Genomic DNA, 25,250 nt, shown 5'->3' on the forward strand with positions numbered 1-25,250 from the left:
TGAGGTGTGGACGGTGTGGACACATGAACCAACTGTCTGCTTGTTGTTTACACACGACAACCATTCATCTGATGCACGTGGCCCCAGGGTTAGTAGAGTTCACTAAAACTGAAACTAGCAGTGAAAAAATAATTTAGTAAACTGAAATAAAAATAAAAATGAAAATGACAGTTTTTCTAGCTCCAACCTCCAGGTTTGATGCTAAACTGCAGTAAAGTAAAGTTTCATCAGGTAACAGCAGCTTAGTTGTAGTTTTCTTGTCCATGTCTAAAGCTGCAGGAAGAAAACGACTTGGAGTACGACCCACAGCTAGATGAGAGTGAATGGAACCTGATGAGGACTGATGGGAACATTATGGGATGGATCATGCAACTAAAAGGGAACAAGTTCATCTTCAGAGCTAATAAGCGCCCTCGGCCTTCAGAGTTGTTGTGGAACAATTTTTAAAATATATTGGAATGAATGTGGTTTTGAAAATGTAGTATGATAATAAAATCAATTGAATGTTTTAGAAATTATAAGATTAAATCAGTCATGTGTGATGACACAATGATGGTACGCTGGGCGTCAGACATACAGTGTGTTTTTAAAATGGAGAAGCAGGCGCTCAGTGGATCAGCTAAACGAAAACAAAGGAAAGAAAAGTGAGGCAAGATGATGGTACTCATAAAAATGCTCTCTCATATTAACAGGGTTATGCACACTCATGTTGTGTGGTAAGGAACTGCTGGATGTTGCAACGCATTTGTAGTGATATTTTGAGCATTATATAGAGGCCAAAGTCACGGTTAGAAGAACTGCCCCCATTACTTCACTGGTTAACTGCAGTAGCACAGCTAGAAGCTAACAGCTAGCAGGAGGAGAGCTAGATCTGGGCTGCACATGATCTTTCTCTATTTTTTTCCTATGGTCGCACTCGGGGACCTAGAGCTGTAGAGCGTTACTTAGAAAATGACCGGACTTCTCCTTTAAAATCAATAACGAATAGTTTTGTTTAGTCCGGCTGATGGGAAATGAAGTTTTTAATTACAAAGAACTACAAATATTCTTATTATTGTATGGTCGCTTCAGAAATAGTTTAACGGCCTTAAAACGCTTCATTTATGTCATCTATATCATGATGTCATCTTTTATTTGTATAATATGCAGGATGTACAGGTAGGAACTAAGTTCAGGCCTGTGTTGCAGGGGGACACTGTCCACACTTTGCTCAGTGCGCTTGGTTACGCACACACTTTGGTGACGTTTTGCCGGCGGAACGTATATTTACATACAGTGTTCAGCATGGATTAAGTGGCCAAGAGCGTGGGGGGAGATTTAAAAGCAATCGGGACAAACTTGACAAGTGCAGCCTGTGCCGTTGCGCACACTAGCACAACTACGACACACACACACACACAGCAACAGTTTTAATAACCAGTGCTGCTGGATCACAGTCTCATCTACTCCTAAACTGCTCCTAAAGATTCACATCATAAATGTGTAAGCCCAACTCCGTAAGTAAATAAAACAAACAAGAAAAACGAAAAAAATAAAATCATGAACAGAGCATGATGAATATAAAATATGACATTAAAAAGTCATAATTATGAGATAGAAAGTTAATTTCATTTTATTGAAATTAATTCAATTGTATTTCCTAAACGTGGCTTGTGGCTCCCGGTGACGGCGGACTTCACCGTGGTGCATTGTGGGATTTATACTTGGCCAAATACCGCTCAGATGCGGTCTTACCAAACGGTAGGGTTAGGGTACGGTAGCTAACAGTTAACAGCTTTTTACCTACTTTCTCTCTCTCCCTCTCTGTCTTACACACACACACAGCAGGTTGTCTGTCATATCTGTCATAAACCTTGTAATAACAGCTTGTCCAGTACAGTTAACATTATTGTTGCTTCGGTTTGAGTGTGGATTAATTGTTTGTTGTGTAGCTAATGTGAGCGGTGGTCCAATATCACGGTCCTGTTATTGATGAGTTGGGTTTTAATAACAGCTGATCTGTGTTGTAACGTTAACGTTAGATGGCGTGGAGGACTGTGATGAGAAGGTGTTGCAAATTAATGCACACATTTTAAAACGTATCTGTGCAAAGTGCAAACCATTGTGCAAAACCTGTTTGTTGTGACTTTCTTGCGTGATACGCTGATTTGCCGAATTCATTTATGTCATCTATTATGATGTCATCTTTTATTTGTATTATGTGCAGGATGGAGGTAGGAACTAAGTTCAGGCCTGTGTTGCAGGGGGACACTGTAAGTCTGTTACACACTAGGTTGAAGTTTAAAAATGTGACTCAGCGCTTATTAATATTAATATTCCTGCTCTTTGTGCAGCCACACAGGCTAAGTTGTGTGTTGTGTATGTGTAGCCTATGTGTATGTGTGTGTTTAATCACTCTATTGACAAATAGTTATGAATCATTTCATAACATTGGAGTTACTTCCTGTTTGTATTTCACAATAAAAGCCTCTGAGTCACTGTGTGGAACAGTTTGCCTTGATGTAGTCGACAAACCGGCTTCTTCCTCCTGAAGCTGTGACCCACTGCACTTCTTCCTCTTCTTCTTCTTCTTCTTCTTCTTCTTCTTCTTCTTCTTCTTCTTCTTCTTCTTCTTCTTCTTTACTCGTACCTGCACAGGTGTGTGTGTGTGGTGCGTTCACTGTCCCGTCTGTGTGTCTGTAAATCCGAGGCTCCGTCTGTCTGTCTGCTCCTGTGTGATGATGATGTGGAGCTGCTGCACCCGAAACCACCAGCAACGACTCAGAGTTCAGCTGCAACCACCGCAGCTCAAATATGGGTTTTTGTTTCCCAGAATACACACACACACACACACACACACACACACACACACACACACACACACACACACACACAGACCACACCCTCCTGTTTGTAGAAGCACTGAGGAGGAATTTCCATGTCCGTTGATCCAGACCTCTGAGCTGTGTGTGTGTGTGTGTGTGTGTGAGGACATTCACACACACACACACACACACACACACACTGGATCAGCAGCAGTGATGGCAAATACAATACAAGTACTTCATTACTGTACTTAGTGGAATTTTCAGGTACTTTGTAGGCCTACTTTTAGAAGTATTCATTCTTCTGACAACTTTTTACTTTTACTCAGTTCATTTTTAACACAAATATCGGTACTTTCTACTCCGTACATTTCCCAAAAAAGGCTCGTTACTTTTTTTTATCAGGGTTTCCGCGGCAAAATAAACTTGCAGCTGGACTGGAGCTGAGTCGTCGTAGTTCCTCCTCAGCGCGGTCGGTCGGGGTCGTCATATCACGCCGCCGGGTCGTCTCGCTCTATTTTTTTCTCATTTGTAACAATACAAACACCTACGATTGACTATAGTGAAGTACTTTAGGATACATCTTGTGTCTGGCAGGTAAACTTAAAGGGACAACGAGGAGTTTTGTTAAAGTGAAGTGTTCTCACACTACATTTATGAGCCTCCGCACCGTGAAATTCTTTGACCGGTGCAAGACAGACTCATGTTTTCATTCATCAAGAATTAAAGTCAGAGGTTGGAAGACGATCACATACCGTCGTAGTTCCCACCATAAACGGAGATTCGGCGGCGTTATTCTCATGACTCGCCACGAAACCGAAAGTAAAGAAACGCTGGTCGGCTCGACCAGCATTTCCACCACCACTAATAATAACAAAATAACCATAGAGACAAAACCATAGATTTATCTAAAATGGACCATTAACAAGTGGTAACGTAGATTCATCCACATTAATATCAGACTTTTTTATAACCAAATAGAAACTCCTCGTTGTCCCTTTAAAGCAGAAGTGAGTGGTCCGGTCGTTTTCGCTAATGCTGTGTTCCAGGCAGGCTTTTGAAATCGTAAATTACAGCTTCAAGTCACGACTTACGACTTTGTAGCGTTCCAGGCAACCCACTCCTGTTTTTCCGACCTGTTTTACCTGTGAAAGTCACTATAACGGCCACTCGTAACTTCTGACCTGTGAACTCGTACCAGATCGAACTGGTACGAGTTCACAGGTCGGAAAAATACGAGTTTCCTTGAACGCACCATAACAGTCCTCGTCCCTACGTCACCACATTCACGGCGTTCCTTGGCTGCACACACAGCCCTGCATGCCGTTCTCTCTCCTCATTGGATAAAAACTGTAGGATACGATAAATGTTTTCTCCTGGGCTCAGAGCAGAGCAGAGTGACTGACAGACCCGTGTTTCAGTCCAAACACTCTATGTAAGTGATAGAAGATATAACTATTTAAGACTTATATTAACACAAATATATCACTTACTTCTGCTTTAAAGTTTGTTCAAACAATAACATTGATGAAATGGATTCGAGATGAATTATGGTGTGGTTATTATTAGCTTTGCAGTGAATCGTGCAATAGAAATACTTTTTACTTTTAGTAGCCTAATACCTTTGAGTAGATTTCAGAGCCTGTACTTTTTACTTTTACCAAAGTTGTTTTTTACACATGTACTTGTATTTTTTACTTCTACTCTAGTAAAGAAGCTGGTACTTGTTCAGCAGCAGCTCCATGTGTGTGTTGTTGCTGCTGGTGGAGGAGATTAGTGTCTGAGTTCAGACCTTGTTCTACCTGCTCCAACATGTCACACACACCTGGAGGGAGGAGGGAGGAGGAGGGGGGGCATGCATTAACACACACACACACACACACACACACACACACACACACACACACACACACACACACACACACACACTCACACACACACACACACACACACACACACACACACACACACACACACACATGCAAACTCGCATATTCAGGTGTGCTCCTCCCTGACTCCTTCACAAAACACCAGAGGCTAAATAGTCAATTGACATTTCAGTGTGTGTGAGTGTTTTACAGGCAACGGCAGGAAGACACACACACACACACACACACACACACACACACACACACACACACACACACACACACACACACACACACACACACACACACACACACACACACACACACACACATGCACACACACACACACACACACACACACACACATGCACGCACAGACTCACAAACACACACACACACACTCTGACTGACTGGCTGACTCACACACACCTAGTGATGTGTGTTTTGGAGCATGCTGAAACAGATCAGTCTTTCATGCTGAACCAGGCAGTGTGTGTGTGTGTGTGTGTGTCTGTGTGCGTCCGTGTGTGTGTGTGTGTGTGTGTGTGTGTGTGTGTAGGAGAGAGAGAGAGTACCTTTGCTCCCCACTGGTGTTTACCTCTCTCTCTCTCTCTCTCTCTGCCACGTCGTGCCGGCTTCTCTCCTCTCTCTCCTCTGGGAGCTTCAGCTTCACCGAGTCGAGTCGAGTCGAGTCGAGTGGAGCTGCTTCATCGTGGTCACTCTGCTCTGCTCCGCTCTGGTCTGAGCAGCCGGCAGTCGGCCAATCACAGCGCAGAGATATCTAGTTGTTGTTGTTTTAGTTGGTCTTTGGTGTGGCGGTGCAGCTGCTAGGACACACAGACAGATGTTGTAGAGGAGTTGGACTCACCTGAGCTGAGCTGAGCTGAGGAGGAGAAACATCTGGAGCAGCTGAGATGAGTGGGTTCCTCTACAGAGGGAGGTAAGAAAGACCGATGAGTCATGATGGGGTCGCTTCTGGTGAATGTGTGTGTCTGTGTGTGTGTGTGTAGTGCGGTCGCCTTTGTGCATGTGTGTGTGTTTATGTGTGGGAGTTGCATTCATGGATATAATGTGAATAGAAAAGCGTTTCCTCTGCAGAGCTGCTGCTCCAAATCTTCCCAAGAATACAGTATTTGTCTTATTTCTTGTCAAAATGTCTCATTTCTATAGTCAAAAGTATAATCTCTTTCCACTCACCACATAAAAATGAACTTGTTTTTAGATCATTTTCACTTGTTTCAAACTGATTTTCACTTGAAATAAGTAGAAAAATCTGCCAGTGAAACCAAGAACTTGCTCCACTATCAGATTTTTCTACTTATTCCAAGTGAAAATCTGCTTGAAAGAAGTAAAAAGTGTCTAAAAACAAGCTGCTTTTTAATGTGATGAGTCTTATTTTAAGTAGAATGAGATTTGTTTTGACTAGAAATGACATTTTGACTAGAAATAGGACAAATATTCTTGGTAAAATTTTGAGTTTTTGCAGTGTTTAGACGGTTACAGTCGACGGGACCTTTGTGCCACAGTTACATAAGAAGAAGCTGCGAGGAGGAGGATGTGCCCTTTCAAAGTAAAAGCACTGAATTCTCCGTGGTTGGAATGGAAACCCTCTGTCAGTCAGACACAACACAACACCGGCTCAGCAGCGTTAGTGCAGAACACACAGCGTTGAGCGCAGTGTCAACTCACCCCGCAGCGTCTGAACAAACTGTGGCTGGACGACGACGACGACGAGTTTGTTTTCACTGAACCGACAGAATCTACAAAGTCCTGGAGATGTGAAGCTGCACCTCAGTCAGACCAGGTTCAGACCAGCTCCAGACCTGCACTGCAAAAAATCAAATATCTTACCAAGAATATTGGTCTTATTTTTAGTCAAAATGTCATTTCTAGTCAAAACTAATCTCTTTCCACTTGAAATAAGACTCATTACCTAAAAATGTACTTGTTTTTAGATCATTTTCATTTGTTTCAAACATATTTTCACTTGAAATAAGTAGAAAAATCTGCCAGTGAAAGCAAGTTTTCAGTGCTTGTAATAAGAAAGAAAAACGTGCTCCACTATCAGATTATTTTAAGTGAAAATCAGCTTGGAAGAAGGAAAAAGTGTCTAAAAACAAGCTACTTTTTTAATGTGATGAGTCTTATTTTAAGTAGAATGAGATTAGTTTTGACTAGAAATGACATTTTGACTAAAAATAAGACAAATATTCTTGGTCAGATATTAGATTTTTTTGCAGTGTGGTTCCTTTGAGCCTCCTCTGGTCCTCAGGTTGAATCTGAACCAAATGTCCAAATGTTTTTATTCAGAAATCTGGTTTTGTTTCCTGCAACAGCCTGAAAATAACACGATGCTGGATCTTTTATCACTTTATTCATTGTATTTCTAGCTTCTCTCCTCTCCTCTCCTCTCTTCACTTCACTGGTTTGATGGTTGTCACAACTGAAATGGTTTCAAAACAGGATTTCTGATAGACTCTTTGATGAGGCCTGTTCTCATGTTAATGAACTCTATCCACCATAAAAGTAGCTCCAGAAGAAAGAGCAAGAAGTCCTATTGATGAGTTGAAGTGATGCTGTTGTGGAGGAATTAGTACTTTATGAACAGATCAGATTCATTTTGAATGTGAAGTTTAAGCTTTAATGTCTGTTTTACTAGCATTAGCATTAGCATTAGCTTCAGCAGTTGTTGCCAAAGCAACGGTCTCGTTGACTGGGAGTCATGTCAGAGCGAATATGATGATGATGATGATGATGATTTAACAGGAGAGATTCAGACCGACAGTAGTCCACCGTTGTTGTTGTTGTATGACGTCGTCGTTTCACTAAAGATCCGTCTTGTGTGTCTACATGAAAACTCTGGGGCAGTGTTTTCAGATTTAGCTGCTCTTTTTTCCCAAAAAATACTGTTTTTATCTCCCGAAAAACTGGTCAAAACACTAAAAAACATTCACAGATAAATTTACACCTGTATCCATGTGGACAGGCTCTTAAAGCTACCATGCTAACAGCTAGCATGCTAACAGTCAGTAGGCTACGTTTACATGCACAGCTTAATCCAGCTGTGCTCAAAATTAGATTTTGGCGTCTAATCAGACTTCTGTCCTTGTCTCAATATACATGCAACTGAGAAAATGGAATAATAACTGAGGGAATGTGTTCCTCCTCCTCAACACCAGGTGGCGATATGCGTCGTTTCAGTGGGTAATAAGGAACCTTCTCCAGTTGACCTGTTAGCCAGACAGTAGACCGGCATTTTCCAACAACAGCCAGATGGTTAATCATACAGCAGCTTTGTTCATCTTGTACGTCATGTGTGCGTTACTTATTGTGCAGACGAGGTGCGCGCTATCTATCCCTCGTGGTCATGGTGATTTCTAGAGGCAGACAAGACAAGAACGCTGTAACGCTACAACAACAGCTTCTGCAGCCGGCTTTCTTACGCCAGTGTGGGGGGTGTGGAGCATGCACACGTGCGTTGACCAGTTACAGTGGGGAAAACAAGTAGCCTATTTGATACACTGCCGATTTTGCAGATATTCCCACTTACAAAGCATCAAAGTCTGTAATTTTTATCATAGGTAGGCCTACTCTGCAACTGTGAGGGACGGAATCTAAAACAAACATCCATAAGATCACATTGTATGATTTTTAAGTAGGCTAATTAATTTGCATTTCATTGCATGACATAAGTAGGCTATTTGATACATGAGAAAAACAGAACTTAGTATTTGGTACAGAAACCTTTGTTTGCAATTACAGAGACGTTTACTGAAGTTCTTGACCAGGTTTGCACACACTGCAGCAGGGATTTTGGCGCACTCCCCACTGTAAACTCAGATTAAGGCGTATACATGACGGAGAGAGTCGAATTCCAATCACATTATCTGGGTCTTAATCGGATAAGGAGAACTCAGTTGTCCAGTTAGAGTCGGATTAAGGCAATAACTGGGTTTTCTCCAGTGTCATGTAAACGTAGTGAGAGAGTGCTGAAGGAGCAGCTGCTGCAGGTCAATTACAACCTCTTGTCATGTTAAATGTGACAGTGGCTGCAGCTCCATGAGGCTTCCTGCTGAGAGGAGGAAGCTTTAACAAAGGAGCAGTCAGTCAGGTTACAGTAGATTACTGTAGGACTCAAACAGGAGCGAGTGGTTCATTAGTGAAGAAGATCCTGCAGAAGGAAACCTGCAGGTCTGCACTGCAAAAACTCAAACTCTTACCAAGAATATTCTTGGAAAGATTTTGAGTTTTTGCAGTGTGTGATGCTCTTAAACACAACGCTGGTTGGAGAGCTTGGAGGATGATCATCTCCTGGGAGTTTTCTTTTACTTAACATCTCTACAGTTTCTTATTTTACTGTTACAGTATTAGTTTACTATGTCAAGGACAATCCCAATTAATCAACTGTATCAATATCAGTACTGTAAAAAGGGCAGCTTTATAATATAATACAATATAAGCACCCTAAAAAAAAACAAAGAACAAAAACCAAAAACAATATGTTACAGCACACTGATTAAAAGGAGAGTGTTAGAACAGCTAGGAGACAAGATAAATCAATGAAGATAAGAGAGAACAGTGAAACATCAGTACAATCTTCTTCTCTTCTGCAGCCAAAATGTAAAAAAAATAATGTCAGAGGAAGAAAAACAAAAGTCTACAATCTTTGTATTTAAACATTTCAATAGTTGCAGCCAGTTTGAAGCAGGAACTGCTCCGTTGTGTGTTTGTGGTGCGTTCAGGTGCAGCTTTTGTTTTTTTTATACCAGTAAACAAACAACATTTTGACTGTTGCTTGTTTAGTTTTTTTCTGCCAGTTCACAGCTGAAACACCTGAAGGCACCGGCAGCAGCTGCTGCTCTGTATCTTATTTGATTATTGATTAAACTGATAAAATGAAGGGATGACACCTTGATTAAACAGCTGCTGGCTCTTTGTGCTCGACATGTTGTTGCAGGTGTGTGTGTGTGTGTGTGTGTGTGTGTATCTAAACTTTGCATTGGTAGAAAAGTGGAAACCTGAGTTAGAACAGGCAGCAGCAGGTTTCACTGCAAAAACTCTACATCTCACCAAGAATATTTGTCTCATTTCTAGTCAAAACAAATCTCATTCTACTAAAAATAAGACTCATCACATAAAAAGCAGCTTGTTTTTAGACACTTTTTACTTCTTTTAAGCAGATTTTCACTTGAAATAAGTAGAAAAAATCTGATAGTGGAGCAAGTTTTTCTTTCTTATTACAAGTACAAAAACTTGCTTTCACTGGCAGATTTTTCTACTTATTTCAAGTGAAAATTTGTTTTGAAACAAGTGAAAATGATCTAAAAACAAGTTCATTTTTAGGTGATGAGTCTTATTTTAAGTGGAAAGAGATTAGTTTTGACTAGAAATGAGACATTTTGACAAGAAATAAGACAAATATTCCTGGAAGGATTTTGATTTGTTTTTGCAGTGTTGTTGTTGACGACGAGCGCCGACACATGAGCAGCACAAATGTTGTTCTCACGCAGAACAAACTGATGATGTCCAGCGTCCTGGTGGTCCTTGTCCCTGCAGCTGCCCCCCTCTCTCCTCCCCCTCCCCCACCCCTTTTTACTGCAGCGTCGTCCGTCCACTCAGCTCCTCACCGTCGTCCTGCAGCTGTCAGGAGGTTTGGAGCTGAGGCCGGACTCACACTCTCATCACACTCTCACACCGAGGAGAGGCTGTAAAACACTGATTCCACTCAGAGCCTTTGATTCCCGTGCTGCGTTCAGGGACGGCGCGTTGGGGGCTGATGATGATGATGATTACAACATCCTCATCCTCGCCCCGATGTGAAAGCCTGATCCTTCACTTTAGCTAATAAAGCAGAGCTCTTTTACAGCTCGCTGCCGTCGGCTTTGACTTAATCTCTCTCAATTGATTATTCATGACAGAGTGAGGCGATGTGCTAATGGAGGGAAATCCACAAATCCACAGACCTGATGAGGCTCAGAGCTGAAACACAAGATTTCAGTTCTTTAATAGTACAACCTTCACCTTTAGTATATTATATTAGACTGATGTGTTCATTTATCTTCCAAAAAGGAATTAAACCAGCCAGAGAGCTGCTGGTGACTTCATGGGACAACATAGGTGGAGATCAGTGGTTCTCAAAGTTTTTTTGTTTTTTTTTACACCAAGGACCCCTAAATAGATACAAATTAGACCACAGACCCCCAATGGACAAAATTTTGCAGCAAACACCAGAAATACTAATAGTAATACTACTAATACCTCTACTCAAGACACACTTTTCTAGAAAAAATTGGTAAATTTCTCAAAAACAATTCTAGAAAGAAGTGGTAAAAAGTTTAACTTTTTTTTTAGAAAAAGTGGTAAAATATCTAGCCTGTCCTTCAGTAAAAATGGCACACAAAATAAAAAGAGGAGTAAAGCAATATATTAAGCGGAAATATATATATATATTTAAACATCAAAGATGTCCAATCAAACCCACATAGTTTGAAACAACGTTCAAAACACACACAGCTCACAGCATATAAAGCCCGCTAGCTTAATGCTAACGTGTAATGTAAAACACCATAGACGGGCTAACAGAAATTAGCATCGGCTATCGCCAATTCGCGGCAACCGAGCCACAGCAGTAAGCTGCTAAAAACTGTTTTAATTTAGGCTTTAGCGCTGTTAACACGTGGCTGGTTAAATTGTTTTTAGGAGATTAATGTTGATGAAATGTAACAACTGTGGTAGTGGCATTAGTTAGTTTGAATGAAAAGTGAGCAGGGCTGCCTCTAGGCTACGGACTGAAATCACCACATTTACCTAAATAAATAAATGTTTTACAATGAACCGATCAGTCTAATACATTTTATTTTGTTAAGTCAACATGGTTACTGTACATGGCAAAGATTATTACTACCACTTTATGACTTAGAATTGGTCTGTATTTCTATGGGGGAGTCCTCGCCACTCAATCGCTCTGGTCACAAGTCACCTTTTAATTCCTCGTTAACGGAAGCCCTGAGCGGACAAACATTCACACATTTCATCTATTATTTATTCATGTATTATTTCTCTGAGATCTCCAGAATGACAGATGGTCCTGAGGTTTCTGTCACGGTGTTCTGATCGCTATATCTCTGTCGTCACCCAGTATCCATGGTAACCATCCAGTATCCAACTCTATGTTTTAGCAGAGCAGAGCAGATTATAGCAAAATGATCCAGTTAAGTCATCTACGACCAACATGAACGTCTCAGTCTGTGATCCACTGATCAATCCTTTCCTCCTCTGATGTTGCTGCGGTGATTGATGCTTCCTTCATCTCTAATCAGTGATGCTGTTATCTCCTGAGAGAAGGGAGGAAGTAACATGAATGAATGAGTGAGTGAATGAATGATCTCTAGCCTGTCTGGAGGCTGAGGTCATGTCTGAACATTATACACGTCTTCCTGTCGGCGAGGGTCGATGTGTGGTGTCGTGTTTCTACAATGCAACAATGCATCAGTTTATTATCCGACGTGTTTCTGCAGCTTTGAGACGTGAAACTGGAGAATCTGTGTTTTTATTAAGGGGCCAAGACACTACAGGTGAATAGGGTAAAAAATGTTAACTAACAGATATCACCATGAAACTTACCAAGTTTATCACTCCCATTAAGACAAATATTTTTTGTATTACAAGTTTTGTTAAATTTAATGTTTAAATATGTAAATGAGGCAATATCTAATGAAATATGCGCTAATTTGCATACATTTCTAGAACAGAAATCTGAACAATGGATAAAGCCACTTTCAAAATTCTTGTTTTATTTTGTTGACATATTAGAGTCAGAAGTTTTTTACAGAGGAGGATTGTGGATATCTTTTTTTTTTTATCACTCTGTAAATGAGAAAATACTGTCACAAAAAATCAAATTTTGCCATGTTTTTAGGAATAAAATGTTGTATAAATGAGGCTGTGAATGATCTATCAACAATCCCCTCTGTAAAAACCTTCAGAATACAGACAGGAATAAAAAATAATAAAATAAAAACATAGTGACAATAGAGAAATCATGTGTTTATGCAGCTAAAACAACTGGCCAGGAAGGGGTTAAAAATGTTGAAACCCATGTCAAAAGTTATTTTCATGTTTAGTCAAGACCCAGCCTTATTATGTATCACAAATATTTTGGGAGTAACTGATGTCTAAATGTTGTCCAGAGGTCATGGATGTGGTAAAACATTGAGGGAGCATCTGAGGTCGTGCACTGCAAACACTTTCCAAGAATATTTGTCTTATTTCTTGTCAAAATGTCTCATTTCTAGTCAAAACTAATCTCTCTCACCTAAAAATTAACTTGTTTGTAGATCATTTTCACTTGTTTCAAACACATTTTCACTTGAAATAAGTAGAAAAATCTGCCAGTGAAAGCAAGTTTTTTGTGTTTGTAATAAGAAAGAAAAACTTGCTCCACTATCAGATTTTTTCTACTTATTTCAAGTGAAAATCTGCTTGAAAGAAGTAAAAAGTGTCTAAAAACAAGCTGCTTTTTAATGTGATGAGTCTTATTTAGAGTAGAATGAGATTTGTTTTGACTAGAAATGATGAAATAAGACAAATATTCTTGGTAAGATTTTGAGTTTTTGCAGTGTAATGCTGAGGTTGTGATGAGATGCGTTTGTGTTGATGGTGGTGTTGTTGTGGAGGCCACACCTCCTCCCCCCTGTCTCACTGCAAAAACTCAACATCTTACCAAGAATATTTGTCTTATTTCTAGTCAAAACAAATCTAATTCTACTTAAAATAAGACTCATCACATTAAAAAGCAGCTTGTTTTTAGACACTTTTTACTTCTTTCAAGCAAATTTTCACTTGAAATAAGTAGAAAAATCTGACAGTGGAGCAAGTTTTTCTTTCTTATTACAAACACAAAAAACTTGCTGCTTTCACTGGCAGATTTTTCTACTTATTTCAAGTGAAAATTTGCTTGAAAAAGTGAAAATGATCTAAAAACAAGCTACTTTTTAGCTGATGAGTCTTATTTTAAGTGAAAAGAGATTAGTTTTGACTAGAAATGAGACATTTTGACAAGAAATAAGACAGATATTCTTGGAAAGATTTTGAGTTTTTACAGTGCTCTGATGATATGATGGGGTGTTGACCAGTTGGAGGAGGAGGAGGAGGAGGAGGAGGAGGAGCAACTCTTTGTTTACTGTGTCTCGGAGCTGAGTGATGACTGTGTGACTTGAAGCATGCGCTGACTCAGTTTCCACCACCAGTGTGTGAGTGTGTCTGCTGCCTCTGACATGTCAGTGGGAAGCCACACCCCTTAACACACACACACACACACACACACACACACACACACACACACACACACACACACACACACACACACATAGAAACACACACACACACACCTTCTCCTCAGCTCTGCTCAGTCTGGACTCGTGTGTTTTAGGTGAAGCAGACAAAACCAGGTTGGACGGGGCACATGTAGGTAGAAGAACAGATCAGTGTGTGTGTGTGTGTGTGTGTGTCTGTGTGTGTGTGTGTGTGTGTGTGTGTGTGTGTGTGTGTGTGTGTGTGTGTGTGTGTGTGTGTGTGTGTGTGTCTGTGTGTGTGTGTGTGTGTGTGTTGCCGAGGGACAGATGGGACAGTGTTGTTGTTGTTGAGTCCTGACAGCTGATGATCTCCTTTCAGGAACGTCGGTGCGGAGCGACGGCCTCGGCCCAAGAGCATCGGACCTATGATGGGTGAGTAACGTTCTCTTTCCTTCTTCTTTAAAGGGATAGTTCAACATTTTGTCAAATTTTGCCCCATTGCCATAACCCCTATAGTCATAGCAGTAGCTTCGTTACCTTTAATTGTCGGTGCAAGCTGTTTTTAGAACGGCGGAGCAGAGCCGTGAGCTGCTCAGAGCTACGCTACAGAGGCTCATTAAGGGATTTCTCTGTTGGTTTCCCTCATCATCAAACTCATCAAATACACAATCCAACAACTCCACAACGCTCTGGTGGACAAGTTGTGAGCTGCACATTCACCACGCTATGAGATAATAACACAACGTTAACACACAGAGTTGTTTTAGAGGGAAATTCATGTAAAACCACTGATGCGCGTTGCCTTCAGGGACAGTTTTTCATCAACAGTCTCTGTATTTCCCTCTAAAACAACTCTGTCTGGTAACGTTGTGTTATTATCTCATAGCGTATGGCAATGGGCCAATTTGCCAAAATGTTGAACTATCCCTTTAAGACATTCAGTACTGTAGAAAAAGTGTGAGGCCCTTCACACACTTAGATTCTTCTCCGTTATATAATATATAATTCAGGGCTGTATGTTCCTAACATTTTAGGTCTAAAAGAAGGAATCTGAAGGTTTTCAGTGTAATTCACTGCACAGCTCCACTACTTCCTGAAATAAGCCAGCTCGTTTAATTCCTGTTTTACATTATTGGACCAACTGATTAATCCAGGTGTGTCTGACCACTGTGACTACTCAGACACACCTGGATTAATCAGTTGGTCCAATAATGTAAAACAGGAAATAGTTTAGTTTAATAAGAAGTAGTGTAGCTGTGCATAAAGTGAATGTCTCCTGTTTTGCGGTAGTTGTGTCTGTCTCCGCATCGCCACGGCAGCGATGAATGGGAGCGGATTGAAGTTCTGCTGCTTAGGCTGTTTCCATCCCTCAAAGCCACAGACAGCGTCAGATGGAGACTCAAACATGCAGCCAGAAGTTCATTTACTTCAAGCAAGTCCAGAGTTGATATTCCTGTGTTTCTGACACAAACGGGAGCTTCCCACTGCACCTGAACACACCGAGCGTCAACTTGGGTCTCGACTCCGCCAGACTTTGAATTAGATCTAGTTTTACAAAAATCTCGGCTTGTTGAAGTGAATAAACTTCTGGCTGCATGTTTGAGTCGCCATCTGACGCTGTCTGCACTGCAAAAACTCAATATCTAGTCTTTCCAAGAATATTTGTCTTATTTCTTGTCAAAATGTCTCATTTCTAGTCAAAACTAATCTCTTTCCACTTAAAATAAGACTCATCACCTAAAAATGAACTTGTTTTGAGATAATAATAATAATTTTCATTAGTTTCAAACTAATTTTCACTTGAAATAATTAGAAAAATCTGCCAGTGAAAGCAAGTTTTTTGTGCTTGTAATAAGAAAGAAAAACTTGCTCCACTATCAGATTTTTCTACTTATTTCAAGTGAAAATCTGCTTGAAAGAAGTAAAAAGAGTCTAAAAACAAGCTACTTTTTTAATGTGATGAGTCTTATTTTAAGTAGAATGAGATTTGTTTTGACTAGAAATGACATTTTTGACTTGAAATGAGACAAAATATTCTTGGTAAGATTTTGAGTTTTTGCAGTATGTGGCTTTGAGGGATGGAAACAGCCTAAGCACCAGAACTTCAATCCGCTCCCATTCATCGCTGCCGTGGCGACGCGGGGACAGACACAACTACCGCAAAACAGGAAACATTAAACTGAAAACCTTCAGATTCCTTCTTTTAGACCTAAAATGTTAGGAACATACAGTCCCCAGTTGAATTTGCCCGGAACTGTCCTTTAATCCATAAATAAAGAGCATTTTCTTCGCCTAAAGCTTTTGCACTGTGCTGTACAGTGTTTTGGGGCTTTTTCGTCTGCAGCTTTTGGACGTGAAACTGGAGAATCTGTGTTTTTATTAAGGGGAGACAGTACAGGTGAATAGGGTAAAAAAATTTAACTAACAGATATCACCATGAAACTTACCAAGTTTATCACTCCCATTAAGACAAATATTTTTTGTTTTACAAGTTTTGTTAAATTTTATGTTTAAATATGTAAATGAGGCAATATCTAATGAAATATGCGCTAATTTGCATACATTTCTAGAACAGAAATCTGAACAATGGATAAAAGCCACTTTCAAAATTCTTGTTTTATTTTGTTGACATATTAGAGTCAGAAGTTTGTACAGAGGAGGATTTTGGATATCTTTTTTTTTATCACTCTGTAAATGAGAAAATACTGTCACAAGCCCTAAAAAAAAAAATCTAATTTTGCCATGTTTTTAGGAATAAAATGTTGTATAAATGAGACATTAAACTGAAAACCTTCAGATTCTTTCTTTTAGACCTAGAATGTTAGGAACATACAGCCCCGAGTTGAATTTGCCCGGAACTGTCCTTTAATCCATAAATAAAGAGCATCTTCTTCGCCTAAAGCTTTTGCACTGTGCTGTACAGTGTTTTGGGGCTTTTTCGTGCTTTTATTGTGAAAGGACAGCGTGAGAGACAGGAAGTGAGGGGAGGCGAGCTGCTGCTGCTGCTGTTTCTCCTCCGTGTCGACTCATGAGTTATTTGCAGCAGCTTCACTCAGTCAGAGCCTCTGTGACTCTATGAATGACTGTGTGTGTCCGTAACCACACACACACACACACACACACACACACACACACACACACACACACACACACACACACACACACACACACACACACACACACACACACACACTACACCACAAGCCCTCCTTTTTTTTTTTTTTTTTTAATAGGTGTGTGTGTTCTTACACTTGTGTGTTTGTGTGAGGTGTTTTAATATTTCAGCTGTTGGAGGAAAACACTAATTTGACTCCCGTCTTGTAAACGTCCCATAATTTTCCCTCAGACGTTTCCTTGGTGACGCTCCAGACTCTGAGAGGAGGAGAGGAGAGAAAACACTCATTTATCTGAAAAATGATGAATCGGTTTCATTGTTTTGAAGGTTTTATGATGATTTCCAGAATTTAATTTATATTGAATAGCTTCTGAAATCTGATACTGGTAGGCTACTTTTTTAACTCGCAACTTATTCTCTGAGGGCTGTTTGAAGTTTTAATGTTGAAATGATGGAAAGTCATTCAAATAAATTAGGTGAAGCTGGAATCAATCAATATATTTTCTTTGTCATTCAGTGTCAATGAGCTTTATTTAAAAAATGATCTATGTGTTAGAGGATCTACTTTATGATATAACAATATATGATCTACAGCGGTGAAAATAAGTATTGAACGTGTCCATAGACTTGCATGGGGAGCAGCATAGAGGTCATGGAGGTTGAGTGCATTGCTCATTGTTTTTTTTTTTTAACTGCTAATTGCAGGTCTCTCTGCAGCTCTCTGTCATTTCCTTGGCTCTTGGACGACTCTTCTTAGTTTTCTTTTGACTCTGTCAGAAATCTAGTGAGGACCTGGTCGTGTCCAGTTTATAGTGAAATGTTCTTTTCAGTTCCAGATTAACGGCACTAACAGATAAAACGAATACTAAAGTGCCCCCCCCCCCCCCCCTAACTTTTCCAGTTTTTTTTTCTTAGACTACGTATGTATTATCATGTATTATTTAGCCTACTTTGTTTTGATGCTAATGCAGCATTACACTGCAAAAACTAAAGTATCTTAGCAAGAATATTTGTCTTATTTCTAGTCAAAATATTTCTAGTCAAAATGTCATTTCTAGTCAAAACAAATCTCATTATACTTAAAATAAGACTCATCATATTAAAGGTAGCTTGTTTTTAAACACTTTTTACTTCTTTCAAGCAGATTTTCACTTGAAATAAGTAGAAAAAATCTGATAGTGGAACAAGTTTTTCTTCTTTATTACAAGCACAAAAAACTTACTTTCACGGGCAGATTTTTCTACTTATTTCAAGTGAAAATTTGTTTGAAACAAGCGAAAATGATCTTTTAAAAAAAGTTAATTTTTAAGTTATGAGTCTTATTTTAAGTGGAAAGAGATTAGTTTTGACTAGAAATTAGACATTTGGACAAGAAATAAGACAAATATTCTTGGAAAGATGTTGAGTTTTTACAGTGTACTATGAGTATTAGTCAGGGTCTTATGCAGAATAAATCAGTCATACAAAGATTAGACTACTGGGGTTTTTTATGGGCCCCACTGGGCGCTGGGCCCCTAGAGTTATCATCACCTTTCTCCCCTATACGGCCCTGAACCGATGCATCAGGATGTTTTGCTGCATCATTGTCAGGTTGTCAATGTCAATGTATTTATATAGCACATTTCATACGGCGAGCATAAACTCAATGTGCTTCAGGATAAAAGCAAGATGGCGATACGTATGAGTAGCCTACATAGTATTACATAAAACAAAAGCTAACATCAGTTTCTGAAGGTCTGGATGAGACGCCTCTAGTGTGACACCTTGGTGATGAGAAACCTTTTTAGTTAGTTAGATACTTTAATAACCCTTCACAGGGAATGATGGTAGTTACAGCAGCAGCATTCACATGTCATTCATTGCATCAATAATAAAAAATAAGAAAGATAACAGCTCTATCTAGAGAATTGCAGACCTGAGTATAAAATTAAGCTAAGCTATAACTCCCAATAACCTAATAGCCTAACCTACAAGTATTATTCCCTGTGTCATTTCACTTTATTCCACATTAGCCTACTTAATTTATGGACATAAATGTTTGGATTTCTTTGTATGTGTGCATTAGTTGGGTTGTTGCGGACATCTGGTGAAAAATGTCATGTCAATAGCTCCATTAGAAATATATTTGACACGCTCATTAGCCTGCTTATTTTCCTGCTGCATATATAATATTATATAAATGTTTGTTTATGTTCTGTCCATTTACAAGAGTGAACTGGGTCTGGTGTTTTAATGTGGTTTTGAAAACAACAGTTTGTCATGTTGGGAAATGAATCACTAGCTTGTAACTCTGATGCCATGTCTGTGTTAGAGTGAGGACAGGGTTAGCTTAGCCTAGCCTAGCCTAGCCTAGCCTAGCATAGCCTAGCCTAGCCTAGCTTAGCTTAGCATAAAGTATCAAAGTATGAAAAGGAGACAGTTAGCCTGGCTCCATCCATTTTTTTTTTTACTCCAGCGGCCATCTTTGTTTTCAGGTCTCACTCGATATCTCAGTTACGCTTTGACAGAACTTCTTTTCATTTGACATCAACATTTATTAGGTCACAGTTATGGACTGGGTAGATTTTGGGGGGGTCATTATAGTTTTCAAAGTTATTGTTATAGTTTTACATTTTTCATTCGTTTTTATTTTTATTTAGTTTTTCAGTTTGCTTTTCTTTTTTCTTTTCTTTTTTTTTTTTATCTCAGTTTAGTTTTAGTGAGTTCAACAAATTATGAATCAGTTCAGTTTTTATTTTAGAGGAATTGACTAGTTTTTATTTAGTCTCAGTTGTAGTTTATATTTAGTTTTTATTTAGTCTTAGTCTTAGTTGTAGTTTTTCAGGTTTTAGGAGAAAGCGTCGTTTTTCGTTTAAAAATTGACTTGAAGCAGAAGTGAGTGATATATTTGTGTTAATATAAGTCTTAAATAGTTGTATCTTCCGACAGCAATCACTTCTATAGAGTGTTTGGACTGAAACACGGGTCTGTCAGTCACTCTGCTCTGCTCTGAGCCGAAGAGAAAACATTTATCGTATCCTACAGTTTTTATCCAATGAGGAGAGAGAACGGCATGCAGGGCTGTGTGTGCAGCCAAGGAACGCCGTGAATGTGGTGACGTAGGGACGAGGACTGTTATGGTGCGTTCAAGGCAGCCCGTAACTCGTGTTTTTCTGACCTGTGAAGTCGTACCAGTTCGATCTGGTACGAGTTCACGGGTCAGAAGTTACGAGTGGCCGTTATAGTGACTTTCACCGGTAAAACAGGTCGGAGAAACACGAGTGGGTTGCCTGGAACGCTACAAAGTTGTAAGTTGTGACTTGAAGCTGTAATTTACGATTTCAAAAGCCTGCCTGGAACGCAGCATTAGCCAAAACGACCGGATCACTCACTTCTGCTTTAATAAATTAAATTGACTTTAATTTCAGTTTACTAATATTTTTTTCACTGCAAGTTTTAGCTTTAGTTTTAGTTTTAATTCGCTAAATGCACCATCTCCATATATGAGCTTCTTCAAATGTGGAGAAAATGTTCTAGTGGACTCAAGTATAAAACAATCTGAGGTCAAACTTCACCATCTCTGTGACCTCATAAAACATTATTTTTTGTTCTTATGAAGACGAGTTCCTTCAGATTCGACACAAACGCTCACTTGGACTCAATGTCTAATAACTGATTACATAGATTCTGGGGGATCAAATATCAAAGGTCAAAGGTCACGTTGACCTCAGAGAAGAGCGCTTTTACCAGCGTCCCCGTACAGAAGACGTCAGTGATGGTCCTCACAAGTGCAGTCAGACATGTATGTGTGTTTATATATATGTGTGTGTGTGTGTGTGTGTGTGTGTGTGTGTGTGTTTATAGCGGTGCGTCACTCCTCTCTCTCCGTGTTGTTGTGTAACTCTTTTGCGCCGTCCCGCTGCAGCAGCGTTAACATCTCGGGCTCGGCTCCAGCATCCCGTCCACCTTCCTTCCACCTTCCACCTTCCACCTTCTGCTGCAGCTTTTTAATAACGTTTAATGTGCTGCAATTTTAACAGAACCGTCAGAAATCTGAAATCTGCCAAGTCGTCTTAATTACACCCCTACGGACCTGAACCCCCCCACCCCACCCCACCCCACCCCACCCCACCCCCTGCATACTGCAAAACCGATTGGCTTATTAAAGGAATAAAACCTGAACTATTGTCCAAATCCCTCCTGTATGGAAGTTTTTTTCTTTCTGGGAACGCTGCGGCCCGGAGAAGTTTGGCTCGGAGACTCTGGAAGTGTTTCAGCTGGATGAGAATATACTGTGGTGGTGCTGTGTGTGTGTGTGTGTGTGTGTGTGTGGACACGGCTCATATACATCCAGGTTTAATAGGGTTATAATGAGGCGATGGGGGGGTGTGTGTGTGTGTGTGTGTGTGTGTTGGGAATGGGATGGGGATCGGGTCAGGAGGAACGTCATCACATGTTGAGATGTTGTTGAGGTGTTTCAGCTCCGCTCCACATCCTGATGATTCCTCACTAAAACATGAATAGAAAACGAGATGTTTGCTTCACGAGGAATCCTGAAAATGCTGGTCTCCATGGCGACCGAGCAAACTCCAGATGTGTAAAAAAAAAAAAAAAATGTAATGAAAACTCAGATACACATGCTTTCACATTCACAACATAACTCACATAACCTGCTGCTTCAGGCGACTCCTCCTCCTTCAGTTTATGGGGGCGGCAGTGGCTCAGGTGGTAGAGCGGGTCGTCCAATGATCAGAGGGTTGGCGGTTCGAATCCCGCTCTGTCCCGGTTGCTGCCGTAGTGTCCTTGGGCAAGACACCTTACCCACCTTGCTCCTGATGGGTCGTGGTTCGCGCCTTGCATGGCAGCTTCCGCCGTCAGTGTGTGAATGTGTGTGTGAATGGGTGAATGTGATGTACTGTAAAGCGCTTTGGGTATCGTTACAGGTATAGTAAAGCGCTATATAAATACAGGCCATTTACCATTTACCATTTATTTGTTATTTCACTTTTTAGACCGAGGGCTTGTCTTCAATGATGTCACACAAGACAAACACAAATTAAAGTCAAAACAACAACAAACAAACAAACAAACAAACAAACAAGTGGTGTTGTGGAAAGACCGGTCTTGGTCTCACCCCCAAAAAAAGTGGTAACATTGGCAAGTAACAAGTAACGTTCTTCAGTCTCAGAACAAATATTTGTGTATTTCTGGTTTTTGCTTCAAAATGTTGTCCAATGGGGGTCCGTCGTCTAATTTGTGTCAGTTTAGGGGTCCTGTTACTTTTTTAGTTAATGTAAATTCAAATTAGGGCCAATGGCGTGAATTTTGGGAAAAAATGTAGAGAAACAAATAAGTTTTCTACAAAAAGTGGTAACATTTCTTAAAAAAAAAAAAATGTTGAAGATTTTCTAGAAAAAAGTGGTAAAAATTCTCAAAAACAAAGTTTTAAAGAAAAATTCTATAAAATCCAAACTTTGTTTACATTAAATATGGTTTAGATTTTACATCAAATCATCTTTTCTTTGTAGCTGAGGAGGAAAAATGTAAATATCAAGACACATGATAATTATGAGGACTGGGACTGGAGACAGTGATAGACTTGGAAATGGTCTTGGACTTTTTCTCGATCCCTCAAAGTCTTGGTCTCGGTCTTGACTCGGTCTCGGGTCAGTTGGTCTAAACTACAACACTACAAACAAACAGTTGCCTTCAAAGCAGAGTGACTATTCCATATTCAGTTTAAATAGTTTAATACACTGCAAAAACTCAAAATCTTTCCAAGAATATTTGTCTTATTTCTTGTCAAAATGTCTCATTTCTAGTCAAAACTAAACTCTTTCCACTTAAAATAAGACTCATCACCTAAAAATGAACTTGTTTTTAGATCATTTTCACTTGTTTCAAACTAATTTTCACTTGAAATAAGTAGAAAAATCTGCCAGTGAAAGCAAGTTTTTTGTGCTTTTTGTGATTTTTCTACTTATTTAAAGTGAAAATCTGCTTGGAAGAAGTAAAAAGTGTCTAAAAACAAGCTACTGTTTAATGTGATGAGTCTTACTTTAGGTAGAATGAGATTTGTTTTGACTAGAAATGAGACATTTTGACTAGAAATAAGACAAATATTCTTTGGAAGATTTTGAGTTTTTGCAGTGTAAAGTCTGAGATATGGTGATGTGTTGCCGTTGGAAAGGAAACCTGAAGGAGAAGTTTTGAGGAGTTGGTTACAGGTTCATTATCAGGTCAAAGGGTCAAATTAAATGTTGTTTGGTTGTTTTATTTTCAATAGTACGACACTGAACTGATCTCATCTCGTCTTTGTGTTTTATTTTGTGTACAGATTTCTCCTGTGATGAAACAGACAAAGGTCCACCGCTGCAGCTGCACAGCCTGCGAGAGTTTGAACAGGTAAGAGCTGCTGGGACATAACTACAGTGTGTGTGTGTGTGTGTGTGTGTGTGTGACGTTGGCGTAGCTCTGCGCTGCGTGTCCGCGCTCGTCTCTCTGCTCCGTCGTGGTCATGATGACTGGTCTGAGGTGTGTGTGTGTGTGTGTGTGTGTGTGTGTGTGTGTGTGTGTGTGTATGAGACGAAGCTGTGTGTGAGTCAGGGAGTTTCCACTGAGCTGTTTCTCTCTGTCTCACTGTCTCCACGGCGACGACAAAGATGCTGCAACTTCCTCTTGGTTTTTATTTCGACACTTCAGTCTGAGCGGCGGCCATCTTTGTTTTCAGGTCTCACTCGATGTCTCAGTTACACTTTGACAGAACTTCTTTACATTTGATGCCAACATTTAACATTTATTAGGTCACAGTTCTGGACTGGGCAGATTTTGGGGGGGTTTATTATAGTTTTAAAAGTTATTGTTAGAGTTTACATTTTTCATTAGTTTTTATTTTTGTGTAGTTTTTCAGTTTGCTTTTTATTCCAGTTTAGTTTTAGTGAGTTCAACAAGTGATGAATCAGTTTTAGTTTAGTTTTTATTTTAGAGGAATTGACTAGTTTTTATTTAGTCTTAGTTGTAGTTTTTATTCAGTCTTAGTCTTAGTTTTTATTTAGTCTTAGTCTTAGTTGTAGTTTTTCAGGTTTTAGGAGAAAGCCTCGGTCAGACCTCTGAAGATGAACTTGTTCCCTTTTAGTTTTAGTTTTAGTTTTAATTCGCTAAATGCACCATCTCCATATTTGAGTTTCTTCAAATGTGGAGAAAATGTTCTTGTGGACTCAAGTATAAAACAATCGGAAGTCAAACTTCACCATCTCTGTGAACTCATAAATCATATTTTTTGTTCTTATGAAGACGAGTTCCTTCAGATTCGACACAAACGCTCACTTGGACTTAATGTCTAATAACTGATTCGATTCTTGGGGATCAAATATCAAAGGTCAAAGGTCACGTTGACCTCAGAGAAGAGACCTTTGAGCCGAGTCGATCTAAAACACGACTTGTTTTTTTCCCGTGCGTGTGGTTGGTTGGTTTTGAACTGACGGGACCAGAAGAGACTTGATGAGAGTTTCCCTCTGGTTCTGGTTCTGTGCCAGTGTAATGGATTCTGGGAGCTTTGCCAGGTGCATTGTGGGTCTGATATAACTCTGGATGTGCTGGCTGCAATTACTCTGTTCCCTTTTTTTAGCGAAGGACAGAGTTATAGAGAGAGGGAGAGGAGGAGGAGGAGGAGGATGATGATGAAACGGGACGAAGGAGAATCCAGATCTGGACTCTGATGGATTCTGTGTCAGAAACACAACAGACTGTCTGAATAAAGCTGCATTATCACCTCATCAAGGGATAGTTCACCCAAAATTCAAATTTCAACTCATGATCTCCTCCCCCTCATGTGGACTAAGGGCTGGGAGAAGTTTCAGAGTCCTCCGTGGCTTCTCTGAGTTACAGGGGGTCTCGGCGTAGCAGTGCATGTCCATATAACGGTTGCAAATGGATACCAACTGTCTTCGTAACAAAAAGACACACCAAAAAACATCCAAATACCTCCATGCTGCTCATATGTAATGTCCCTCTTGGATTGAAGCCCAATACAATGTGAAATTGTCCCGCAAAAAAATTTAATAAGTCTATTATTCAAGCTTGTTTTGTAGCGGAAGCTTCTCTTCCCTGTTAAAAGGGTTTTCTATGGAGTTTTTCCTCAGTGGATGTGAGGGTCTAAGGACAGAGGATGTTGTTGTGATGCCATGTGAAG

At 39.9% G+C, this 25,250-nt stretch overlaps 1 protein-coding gene across 2 annotated transcripts in view; it reads left to right on the forward strand.

Moving 5' to 3' along the window:
• The first annotated feature begins 5,407 nt into the window (after positions 1–5,407).
• pde4dip (phosphodiesterase 4D interacting protein) overlaps positions 5,408–25,250 on the forward strand; it is a 157,308-nt gene continuing 137,465 nt past the window's right edge. For both annotated transcript variants that reach the window (XM_083969576.1, XM_083969577.1), the window contains exons 1-3: positions 5,408–5,612; positions 14,345–14,397; positions 23,397–23,464. In XM_083969576.1, the coding sequence (XP_083825702.1) occupies positions 5,587–5,612; positions 14,345–14,397; positions 23,397–23,464 (147 nt within the window). In that variant the 5' untranslated portion in view covers positions 5,408–5,586. The remainder of the gene's footprint in view (positions 5,613–14,344; positions 14,398–23,396; positions 23,465–25,250) is intronic.

This window comes from Trachurus trachurus (assembly GCF_905171665.1).
Source record: "Trachurus trachurus genome assembly, chromosome: 4".
NCBI lineage: Eukaryota > Metazoa > Chordata > Actinopteri > Carangiformes > Carangidae > Trachurus > Trachurus trachurus.